This window comes from Solanum stenotomum, chromosome 1 (genome assembly GCF_019186545.1).
Source record: "Solanum stenotomum isolate F172 chromosome 1, ASM1918654v1, whole genome shotgun sequence".
Classification (NCBI taxonomy): domain Eukaryota; kingdom Viridiplantae; phylum Streptophyta; class Magnoliopsida; order Solanales; family Solanaceae; genus Solanum; species Solanum stenotomum.
The window spans coordinates 100,497,708-100,510,396 of record NC_064282.1 but is presented as its reverse complement, the minus strand read 5'-3'; the positions used below and the strand labels follow the sequence as shown (position 1 = coordinate 100,510,396).

Genomic DNA, 12,689 nt, shown 5'->3' with positions numbered 1-12,689 from the left:
TATATATATATATATATATATATATATATATATATATATATCAATGCGATGAAAAACTGACTTAAATAGTTTGTTTTGATTCTAACATTTAAAAGAATTGGCTTAATTGACATAATTTTCCTTTTTTTTAAAAAAAAAAAAGCCTATTTTAAACTGAGTCATGAATATCCCTACTTCATTCTTAAATTGAATTGGTATCTGATTATCAATACACCGTAATGGTCATGTCTAGTTATATAATAATATTTAATAAAAACAAAAACTAAAATTTAGCGTCTTGGAAAGTTTTGGAGATATGTAAAATACTAAGATCAATATATTTAATTTGCCAATAAAAACTAAGATACAACATCCTTAGATTTTTAATTTTTGCTCGTAAAAGTTGTGTGTCCATTCCGATGTAATACAATGTCCATAAACTATGTATGTCTTAAATATAGATTAAAGCTCTTCACTTTCCTATCTCATTTCGACGTAGAATTCACCTAAGATTTCAATTGTTATATACACTTCCCTTCAAAAGCTTGTCAGTCTAGAAATCTGTCAATCCTACTTGACCTTCTAAAATGGTGAATTGTTAGGTTTCTTTCCATAACTCACAGGATAACTTTAGAGTCGAATAATTTTCTTTTATCCTTTGCAATCATCTCTAACTAATATATAACTTGAGAATTCTACCAATATATATTGGAGAGAAGTATCAAAAATACCCTAAACTTGACGCAAATTATTAGTTTCACCCCCAAACTATTGACAGCTTTGAAAACACCCATTTACTTGACTAATTGAAGCTAAATACACCCCTGATCTTGCAACATTAGTGAAATACACCCCTAAATTCTCGTCAAGTTTAGGGGTGTTTTCAACACTTCTCTCGATTTTTATTAAGAACTCAATGTTCCTACAAGAGTTTGAGACTACTTGGTATGACATGTTGCATAGCAGGAGTGTATCAGGTGTGTATCTAAGTTTAGTTAATCAAGTAGAAGGATGTTTTTAAGGCTGTCAATAGTTCGGGGATGAAACTAATAATTTGCGCCAAGTTTAGGAGTATTTTTGATACTTTTCTGGTATATATTGCCACTTACATGTTAAAAAAGAAAGCCTACTAGATATGGTAGAATTAATTCATCTTGATTTTATAATATAAGTTCCCATTTTTTTTTATCTTTATAGGAGGAAATATCTGATAGTTTCAACATAAAAGCAAGAGATGATCAGTTTATAAATTTCTAATTAGAATGAATATGTGAACATTAATGAAGCAAATAGAAAACAAAAATGCAGCTACAGCCTACATACCAACAAAAAAGAAACTAACAGACTACTTTTGATGACAAAAAAACTGATATTCTAATCCATATGGTAAAAACTGAACCTACAAACAAAAAGCTAAATGTTGATCACAAAAAACTACTTATTAAAAACATAATACATTTTAGAATAGTCTCTTCCAAATAGGGTGCTGCATCCACACTCTTTCGACCATGGAATCAATCGGAACTCCCTTCGTTTCAGGCAAGAAGAAGTAGACGAATAATCCCATGACAACGATCCATCCAGAGAAAAAAAAGAAAATATAGGCTTTCATAGTGCATAGCATAGTCAAGAAAAGTTGTGCAACGATAGAAGTGAAGAGCATGTTTGTGCTGACCGCGAATGCAAAACCAGTTGTCCTTGTTTCCAATGGGAATGTCTCACTAGGAATTAACCAACCAAGAGGTCCCCATGACCACGCGAACGACATTACATACGTACACACAAGCAGCACCACTATTGCTGCAAGTGTCCTGTTCAACGTTCCTGTCTCCGACAAACTTGTTACCAAAATTGCTCCGATTGCCAACTGAGAAATTAACATCTGACAACAAGCTTGAAGGAGCAATTTTCTCCTTCCAACCTTGTCAACAAGGTAGATCGAAACGAATGTGCTTCCAACATTAACAATTCCAGTAATGACAGAGGATAGAAGCGAGGCATTTGCCTTGAAACCCATAGTCTGAAACAGAACAGGCGCGTAAAACATAATAGCGTTGATTCCAGTAAATTGCTGAAAGACTTGCAACAACACACCAATCACAAGTGGCGGAATGCTAGCAGGCTTCAGTAAGTTTTTCAACGATTGCTGCTTAACTTGCTTGGCTTGTTCACACTCTGCCACGATTTCTTTGTACTCGGCCTCAACATCACTGACACCCCTAATCTTCACGAGCGTGGACTTCCCCTGTTCCTCATTACCACGCTCAATTAGACTCGTAGGGGTGTCAGTGATCACAAAACAACCAATACACAGAATCACCGCGGGAATAGCTGCAAATCCAAGTGATATTCTCCAACCATATGGATGTATCATTGAAGTACCATAGTTAACAAGATTTGCTATGAATATTCCTATAGTCACAAACAATTGAAACATGATATTCACAGCTCCTCTGTGTTGGATTGGTGCAACTTCAGTTAAAAACAGAGGAACAGTCTCGTTTCCAAATCCAACACCAATACCAAACAAAATTCTACCAAATATAAGCATCAACTTGTTCTTCGCGACAGCACTCAATACAGCTCCAACAATGAAAAAGATTGACGCGATCAAAATGGTAGTCCTTCTTCCTAATTTAGTAGCGGCTTTTGAAGCGAAAAAACTGGCAAAAAGAGCTGATATGTACAAGGATGAAGTGAAGAGTTGGAGAAGCCAATTATCATATTTGCAATAGTTATTTTCTTTAGCATGTAACTTTGTTTGATAAACATGTGGGAAGAATTTAATCAAGAAATCATCCATAGCAGAAACTCCTCCTGAAATACCAATATCGTAACCAAACATCAATCCACCAAAAGCAGCAAAAATCCAACAAGACACCACGTATACTGTGATCTTAGAGTTGTTCATCCTAACGTTCAACATTTTCGCTATGAAAAACTTTTTTTCCTGAAGAAAGATATTTTATTTATAAAGTTATGAACTCTCTACTATTTGTTAATAGAAAACAGCCAGCAAACTACGTTTATTTATAATGGTATAAGACCTAATTTAGGTAGGATTAGAAATTGTAATCCTATATTATTTAGACTAAAGTTTTATTAGTCGATTCTTTTTCCTAAAGTTTTATATATTTAGCACAATATTACCGCTTTAAACATCATTGTTTCAATTGGAATCCTAGAAGGATAAGGAAACTATTTAGGCAATTTTTTTTAGGAAAGGTGTGATATTATTTCAATTCCTATTTTCTTGTAATTTTATTTGAATCTATTGAAATTTTCTCTTTATTTTTTGCTTATATTTTTTTTTGTCTTTTGGTAACTAGACGTGTATAGGCCTAAATAGTAATGATCTTTAAATTAAGACCAATGATTTTTAAGTGTTAATGACATTCATAGATATAATTTCAAAACGAAAAGGAGTATAAGTAAAGTGATCATGATCTAGACTGAGATATAAGTAGTAATTATTGTTGTATTGAGTCATGACGTACAAAACCTCATTTGAAAATATGGTTTTGATTCCCACTTTATGGTTCAAAAGTAGACATTCTTTACTTGAGTTAGTGGTTAAAAACATACTTAATTAAAATATCTTATTATTGAGTTTCATATCTAAATTATCACCAGCACTATTTATCAAAATACGCCTCAACTATAAGTTGTTTCCTTTTTCCTACCTGAAATATCACCATTGTTGAAGTATTTTTGAGAACAATTGATGAAAGTTGATGTATATATAATTTGATAAATGATTTGAGATGCCATACTCAGAGATAATGGTAAATATTATCAAAAGGTGAAACTAACCATACAACATAATGAAGAAGAATATCAAACTAGAAGTAAGATTTATAAGCAATGCAAAACTGAACCTACAAATAAAAGTAAAAATCTGATCATAAGCCTTTTGAAGCTTGCAGTGTACTTTTTTTTTGTCACAAAAAAACTACTTAATAAAAGCCAATGCATTTTAGAAGAGTAACTTCCAAATAAAGGTGCTGCATCCACACTCTTTCGACCATGGAATCAATCGGGACTCCCTTTGTTTCAAGCAAGCTCCTGCAGCGGCTCACTCAGTTGCAGCTGATGTCAAAAGTGCTGGTGTGATGGGAGCTGCGTCAGGACTAGCTAAAATAATCTATGCTAAGTATGATCCCACTGCCAAGAAACTTCACACCAAGTACGAGCCAATGGCCGAGCAATATGCTGCATCAGAGAAGGGATACAAGGTAGCTTTATATCTTCCGTTGGTACCTACTGAGAAGATTGCTGCTAAGGTATTCACTACTCAGTTCGTGGCAAACTGATTTACTTTATGATTCATAAGTAGTACTCAGCTTTCTTCGTCTCAGCTTCTGTCTTTGCTTGTTGATAGTTTTCCTATGCTTCTATCTTGATTTCTTCTCGTTTAAACCTTGAGAACGATAACCAGCAAGTCATACAGTATGTAGCAAATTGACAATTTAAATAAAAAAAGCAACACATGAGCTTCCATTGAGAATCAGCATTGATCAACTAATTGTTTTTTTTTGAAATAGGTAACTTTCGATAAATAAGCTTTCATCAGACTATGCTCCAGATCATACATAAAGAGCACCCATCACCATGAAGAATAAAGTGCAGAAGAGGTTAACGAACATCTCAGGGATAAAAGCTAGCAAATCCTTTTTTTTTAAATATATATCAGGATCAACGTCATTAATGGGGCTCCAAGGAGGTCCCATGAATAACCTAGCTTGACTTGTAGCCATATTCTAAACCTCAACCAAAAGGCTCAAGAACTAAAATAAGATCTCTAATATCCCGGAAATTACCTGGCTAAGTATCGGTTTCTCTGCATCCTCCCAAGCAGCTGCACGTGTCTCAGTGACAGTGGTATTTGGTTGGTCTTGCTTATCAGTTTTCAGCAAGCTGGATGCATTTCTATCGTCACCATCTTTGCTAGCCCAGGTCGCTATGTTCATTTTACCAAGTTTAGTTCCAAGTGCCATGATTCCTGGTCGGACAATCCAGTTGTCCGAGCATCCAAATTATCATTTGAAGGACGAAAAGGAGAGGAAGCTGGTGCAGCTCCTGGAGTTGAGGTGTTGTTGCTCTCACAGGTGTCCCTGTTCTGGAAGTTCCTGGCTTGCAATTGGGAGTCATTTCCATGCCCATATCTCTCATCGATACTGACCTTCCAGTCAATGGTGGGGAGATAACAGTTGCATTATGTATAGAAACAGACGACTCATAACGGCTCAGATTTACTGCAAAAAAATATAATCGTTTATCATCTTGCATCCAAAAGTTCATCATATTTCAACAATTTACTGTGGACGGTCATGAATCAAGCACGTAAAGGCACCATAACGCTTAAGTTCCATGATTATAGTAAATACTAGTTTCTGGACACATGTGTTGCACGTGTGTCTCATGTGAATTAATAGACTTCCTAAAATGGAGTATATAATACTCTATTCAATTAAGTGTAGAATGAGCAATTGAAAATCTGAACGGAAAAAATATAATTTCAAATTGATAAACAATCAAGCTAGTTGCATGACTTCATTCGTGAATGTAAATCATTTGACATCTCCTGAACCTGCAAAGTTGAACAATAATTCAGTTAGGAAGTAGATTCAAATACGATATATATTTGAAATGCAAGATTACTTTTTTGTCATGTAACAAAATCAGATACATGCTCGGAGTTATTTTCTTTCTTTACAAAGCTAGCACTTCAAGTATGATTATATTAGTTAATAATGGAAAAAAAAAACTATCTATACTATATTAAAAGTGAGACCTAAGCAGCCAAAAATCACACAGTATCATACCAATAAAGTTGTATATAAAATCAAACCCACGAAATACATACATAATCTTGAATTTGGTTTGGAAATTATTCCCAAAGTGATTCTTTTGGAGCAAACTAGAAAAATAAAGTGTTAAAGGAGATAAAAGTAATGGTCTACAAAAATAAATACGACAAGAAATTTATTCTTATTTGTCCACCAAATCTATTAAAATGTTCAATAAATATCAGGCGACCGTACAACTCATAGATAGGGAACTATGTTTTTAGTAATTAATCCAACGGTAAGGAACTTGAATATGGAGGGACAGAATCAAACAAGAACATTCAGGTTCCTTGTACCTACATTCATGGAAACTAGTTCCATGATTGGAATGTTCTTGTTGGGTTTCAGCACTGCATTCAGGTTCTTACTGTTGTATTCAATACTAAAACATAGGTTCTCTATCTAAGAGTTGTAAGGTCGCCCAATATTTATTGAGCTTTTTAATAGATTCGTGAGACAAATAAGGATGAATTTCTTGTCGTATTTCTCTTTGTAAATGATTACTTTAATCTCCTTTTAACATAGTTATTTCGATTCTTGTTTCTTGCATTAATTCTAAAGTTTTTTCTATTTGCTACGTGCTCGTATTCACTAGTCGTAAAGAAACTAGTTTTCCAAAGGGTGTACCCTGAGATGAAGAGGTTACATTGTTTTGCCTCTGAGCTCGTGTGTTCTCCATTGATCCTACTTGTTTCGGAAAAAACCATAGTTCTCTGTGCTTATCCCTGCATTTGCCATTGACGGTACAAAGGTCTATGTCTTGGATGTTCGGGTAGACTAGTGGGGGATGTCGTTGTCATTAGATAGGTTTGTTTCATGGGAATGTACATTGGTGTCTCCTATGTTGGAATGTGAAAAAACAATAACCCATGAATTGGTAGTTCATTGGTGGCTGAAGAGTTGACGACATTCATAGATGGTTGTTGTAAGTCTCCATGGCTCTCCTTATTTCGTCTGACACAATTTGATCTTTGAAAAAAGGATTTTGTATCACTAGCATCATTTCTTAATTTTCCATCAAGACATGTAGTGTTAGAGAGTGACCTTGGAGACCCAAGATGAAGGGTTCGTGTTGGGTACTAGCGTTGTCATGTATATGGGGGTTATACCTGCAACCAATCAACCCACTTGTAATAAGAGAATCGGTGGTAAAGTTTGCTTGGTTTTGATTCATAGTTGATTGAGTGGGTAGAGAAGAGGTTGTTTGCTTCTGTCAAAGATAAGATCGTATGGGTCTTCTGCTCATTGATATTTAAAGGAGGCAAATCAATTGTAATAAAGTAGTATTTATTGTAGTTTTTAATATTCCTAGAATGTTGGAACTAAGGGTAGAAGGATTAACTGTCTGAACTAGTAGTATTTATTGTAGTTTTGATGTTCTGACATATTGAAAGAAAAAAAGGACCAACTATCAAGAATAAGGTTATGTAATAGATCTACCCTCTTTGTTTTGAGCAAATATAGAAGTGTGTCCACATGAAGAAACTATAGAGCTGACTTATTCTATTCATTTTCTTTCCTTCCCAAGTTCTACATTTAGTTGTCATTCTTAAATAGAGATTTCAACTTCTAATTTTTGAGTTTTGGCAGTTAATCTTTCTACTCCTTGTTCTAACATCCTAGGAATATTAAGAGCTACAATAAATAATATTCTCATAAATTGTATTGCAATAGATTTGCCTCATTTAAATATCAATGATCAGAAGATCCATATTCTGACAAAAAGCGAACAACCTCTTCTATACCCACTCAATCAATCATGGATCCAAACCAAACGAATTTTACCACCAATTCCCTTAATACCATTGGACAGATTGGTTGAGTGTGCAACCTCTATCTACGTGATGCCGCCAATACCCAACACAAACCCATCATCTTGGGTCTCCAAGGCCACTCTCTAACACTGCATGTCTTGATAGAGAATCAAGAAATGATGCTAGTGATAAAAAATCCTTCCTAGCTCAGATTGTTTCGAAGGGGATGAGGAGAACCATGGAGACTTACTACAACCATCTATGGATGTCGACAACCCTTCAGCCACCAACTCCTGAGGTTACTATTTTTTCACATTCCAACATGGGAGACACCATTGTACACTCCCATGCACCTAACACATCCAATAGCAATGACACCCCTCACCAGGCAATCCGAACATCCAAGAGATAGACCCATTGTACTATCACTAGTAAATACAGTGACTAGCATAGAGAACCGAGGTTTTTTACCCAACTATGGGACATGTGGGATTAATAGAGAGAGCATATGAGCTCAGATGCAAAACAACATAGCCACATTACCTTAGGTACACCCCTGTAAAACTAATTTCATTACGACTGTTCGTATTCACTAGTCGTAAAGGAACTAGTTTTATAGGGAGGTGTTCCTGAATTGATCACGATTGTCCTGTAGTTGGGAAAAAACCCTAGTTCCATGTGCTTGCGCCTACATTTGCCAACGATGGTCCAAATGATCTATGCTTTAGATGTTCAGGTAGCTTAGTGGGGTGGGGGGGAGTCACTGCTATTGGATGGGTTTGGTGCATGAGAGTGTACAGTGGTGTCTCCTATGCTGGAATGTGAAAGAATAATAACCCCAGGAGTTGGTGGCTGAATGGTTGTCAACATCCATATATGATTGTTGTAAGTCTCCATGGCTCTCCTCATCCCCCTCTAAAACAATCTAAGCTAGGAAAGATTTCGTATCACTAGCATCATTTCTTGATTCTCCATCAAGACATGCAGTGCTAGAGAGTGGCCTTGGAGACCCACTTTGACCCAAGATGACGGGTTTGTGTTAGGTAATGGCGGCATCGTGCAAATGGGGGTTGCACCCGCAACCAATCCGTCCACTAGTATTAAGGGAATTGTGGTAAAATTTGTTTGGTTTGAATTCATGGTTGATTGAGTTGGTAGAGAAAGGTTGTTCGGTTTTGTTAGAGATGAGATTGTATGAGTGTTCTTTTAATTGATATTTTATGGACGCAAATCTATTGTGATAGAATTTATGGTAATAAAAGTAGTATTAATTGTAGTTTTAATATTCCTAGAATGTTGGGACTAGGAGTAGAAGGATTAACCTAGTAGTGTTTATTGTAGTTTCGATTTTTTGACATAATGAAAGAATAAAACAGCGAAAGGAAGGACTTTCAGATAGAAGAACAACACCATCCATGTAGTGACTACATCTTGTATATAACTACTAGGATATCTTCAACTTATAAGGTGCTCAAGGCGATTTCTTTTTTTGTACTAGGAGATGTACGTAGACCTAACCCCTACTTTTGTGGAGTAGGAAGACTATTTCAATAGACCCTCAACTCAAAAGAAAAGTTATTGAAGCATGCTTGAAAAAAGACACCAACTAAAGATAGTACAATCACGTAAGAAAATCATGATAATTTTACTCACTTATTTGCTAATACTTTGTTGTCTAGCAGGCTCAAAATGGTTATTAAGTGCCAAAGGAAGTTCAAGAGAGTCGAGAGTAAGGAGAAAAAACATATTTGCTTTGATATTTGCTTTGATATTCTCAACACCTTGCACAGTAGAATAATGGATGCAGTGTTGATTGCAAATGAATGTGTTGAGTCTAGACAGAGAAGCAAGTGCCCTGGAATTCTATGCAAGTTTGATATACAGAAGGCCTATGATCATTTAAACTGGAATTTCTTACTTCTTATGATGCAAAGGATGGGTTTTGGAGCCAAATGGATTAGATGGGTGAAATTCTGCATAAGCACAGTCAAGTTTTCTATTTTAGTTAATAGAACTCCTAGTGGTTTCTTTTCATCCCAAAGGGGACTGAGACAAGGTGACCCCCTGTCACCCTTTTTATTCATCTTAGCAATGGAAGGTTTGAGTAACCTAATTCACACAGCAAAGAGGAAGGGTTGGGTAAGGGGCTTTAGGGTGGACAGCAGTGCACAAAATGGCTTGGAGATTACACATCTGCAATATGCAGATGATACCCTTATTTTTTGTGAAGCAATGACAGAGCCAATGTTGATCCTAAGAGTAATATTCATCATCTTTGAAGCAGTCTCTGGATTACATATCAATTGGGGGAAGAGTTTCATTTATCCCATAAATGAAGTGGCTCAGGTGGAGAGTCTGGCAGGGGTTTTGGGTGGTAGGGTGGGGGAACTACCAACCATATACCTAAGTATGCCATTGGGGGGAAAGAGCAAATCAATAGGGATCTGGAATGGAGTGATAGAAAAATGCGAAAAGAAGCTTACCAACTGGAAGAGCCAATATCTGTCTAAGGGAGGTAGATTAACCATGGTTAATAGTGTGCTAGATGCAATACCTGCTTCTATGATGTCTGTGTTCCCAGCACCAGACAATGTCATACAGAGGATATATGCTTTGAGAAGAAGTTTTTTCTGGCAGGGAAATGAAGATAAAAAGAAGTTTCATCTAGTCAAATGGGAAGAGGTCATAAAAAATAAGAAAGAGGGGGGACTAGGGATCAGGAACATGAAGAAACAAAGCAAAAGCCTAATGCTAAAATGGCTTTGGAAGTTTATGACAGGAGAGAATATGCTATGGAGAGAGGTGATCAGGGCAAAATATGAAATGGAGAATAGGTGGATGACAAAGATGGTAACTACACCATATGGATGTGGTATTTGGAGATCAATAAGAAATCTTTTTTTTTTTATAAAGGTAATGTTGTATTCATCAGCATTAAGGATATGCTGGAGACCTCCAAAAAATGGTTTCCAACAAGAGAAAAAACAAAAAAGGCTAATAGATTACAAAGTGTCTATAAAATCCAAAATTTGTGCAGTTTCTTCTATCCCTTCCTCTTTACACCAAAAATAAAAAGTAGTCAAGCAGCTCCATTTGACTTTCTCTATTGAATTAGCTTTGTTATCAAGCATCTGCTATTTCTTTCTTTCCAAATACACCACCAAATGCATGATGGTATTATACTCCACCACTTTTTCTTAGATTTTCTCCCCCCTCTGTTGATCCAGCAACTAGGTAGATCTGCTGTATGCTCAGGCATAATCCATTCAGTATGTGTTAGTCCCAAAAAAAGGTTCCACAATTGTGTTGTCACTTTGCAATGGAGGAACAAATGGTTGTTGGTTTCCTCAGTCTCATTACAGAGAGAGCACCAAAAAGCAATATAGCAACCCCTCCTTTTCAATCTCTCATGAGTGGAGCATGCTCTTCTGGCAACCAACCAGGAGAAACACTTTACCTTGGTTGGCACCTTGTTCCTCCAAATCTGCTTCCAAGGGCCAAGTTTACCACCTGGATACTCATTCACCTCCTTAATGTATAGCTTGTCAACAGAAAGGCTTCCATCTCTACAGTGTTTCTATATGATAGAATCTTTTTCTGTTGATAACCCATTAAAACCATTGAGAACATGTAATAGCTCAGCCACTCTCCCAATCTCCCAGTCATTTAAATGCCTTCTAAACACAATATTCCATCCATGAATAGACCATACCTCAGCCACTGTTTCTTTCGGATTGGTACACAAGGAAAATAGGTCAGGAAATAAGCCCATCAGTGCCTCATTTCCATTCCAATTCTCTTTCCAGAATAGCTTGTAAACTATGTTTCTACTTAGATCAGGCCACAAATTTCTTATTGTTCTCCAAGCTGACACCCCGTAAGTGCTATTCACCGAGTTGGAGACCCAATTCCCATTCAACCCGTACTTGTTGACTATCACCTCCCTCCACAGTGCTTCTTCCTCAGTGTTGAACCTCCATAGCCATTTTGACAAGAGGCATCTATTCTGCAACCCCAAGTTTCTGATTCCAAGTCCACCAGATTGTTTATGTAACTGTGTAGTCTGCCATTTGACTAAATGCAAACCCTTCCCTTCTTTATTCCCTTTCCACAAGAAATCTCTTCTCAGTTTGTCAAGTCTTTCTTCCACTTTGGCAGGCATAGGGAATAAAGACATAACATAAGTTGGAAGAGAGTCCAACACAGAGTTTATTGAAGTGACTCTCCCTCCCAAAGAGATATACTGAGCTTTCCAATTGGCCAATTTCTTCTCTGTCTTTTCAATTATGCCGTCCCAAATTTCTAGCTCCTTATGATTGTGTCCCAATGGCATGCCCAAGTAAGTAGTGCGAAGATGTTCTACTTTACACCCCAATATCCTTGCTAGGCTCTGAAGTTGAGGGACTTCTTTAATTGGAAAGATGCTGCTTTTCCTCCAATTTACTGATAAACCCAACACTGCTTCAAAAACCACCAAAGTCATTCTTATAAAGGCAACTTGTTCAGCCTTGGCTTCACAGAAAATAATGGTGTCATCTGCATAAAGCAGATGACAAATCTGCATTTCCCTTCCTGAAGAGTTGCGGACCTTGATACCTTTTAACCAATTGTTTTGGGTAGCTACTCTCATCATACTATTATAGCCCTCCATGGTTAGGATGAAAAGGAAAGGAGAGAGTGGGTCTCCCTGCCTTAGACCCCTTTCTGATGGGAAAAAACCAACAGGTTCTCCATTCACTAAAATGGAGAACCTAACAGTTTTTATGCAATAATCGATCCACTTCAGCCATTTATCCCCAAAACCCATTTGTTTTAGAATCTTGATTAGGAAGCCCCAATTGACATGATCATAAGCCTTCTCTATGTCCAGCTTGCACATAATTCCTGGATCATCTCCTTTAACTCTGGTGTCCACACACTCACTTGCTATAAGTGTTGCATCAATGATCTGCCTACCTTTTATGAAGGCCATCTGGTGTTTATTCACAAGCTTACTGATCACTTTCTTTAACCTTTCTGCTAGTATCTTGGCAATGATCTTGTATATTCCACCTATCAAGCTTATAGGTCTGAAATCTCTCAGTTCCACAGCTCCCACTTTCTTGGG

At 36.6% G+C, this 12,689-nt stretch overlaps 2 protein-coding genes and 1 pseudogene across 3 annotated transcripts in view; all 3 read right to left on the bottom strand.

Moving 5' to 3' along the window:
• Positions 1-12,689, bottom strand: part of LOC125867518 (uncharacterized) — a 45,451-nt gene that overhangs the window by 16,941 nt on the left and 15,821 nt on the right. The window lies entirely within an intron of this gene.
• On the bottom strand, positions 1,439-2,905 carry LOC125867545 (sugar transport protein 8-like). Its single transcript, XM_049548088.1, has one exon. It carries the CDS (start codon positions 2,903-2,905, stop codon positions 1,439-1,441), a length of 1,467 nt encoding a protein of 488 aa, XP_049404045.1.
• The window catches only part of LOC125842344 (uncharacterized), an 18,330-nt pseudogene continuing 9,450 nt past the window's right edge, over positions 3,810-12,689 (bottom strand).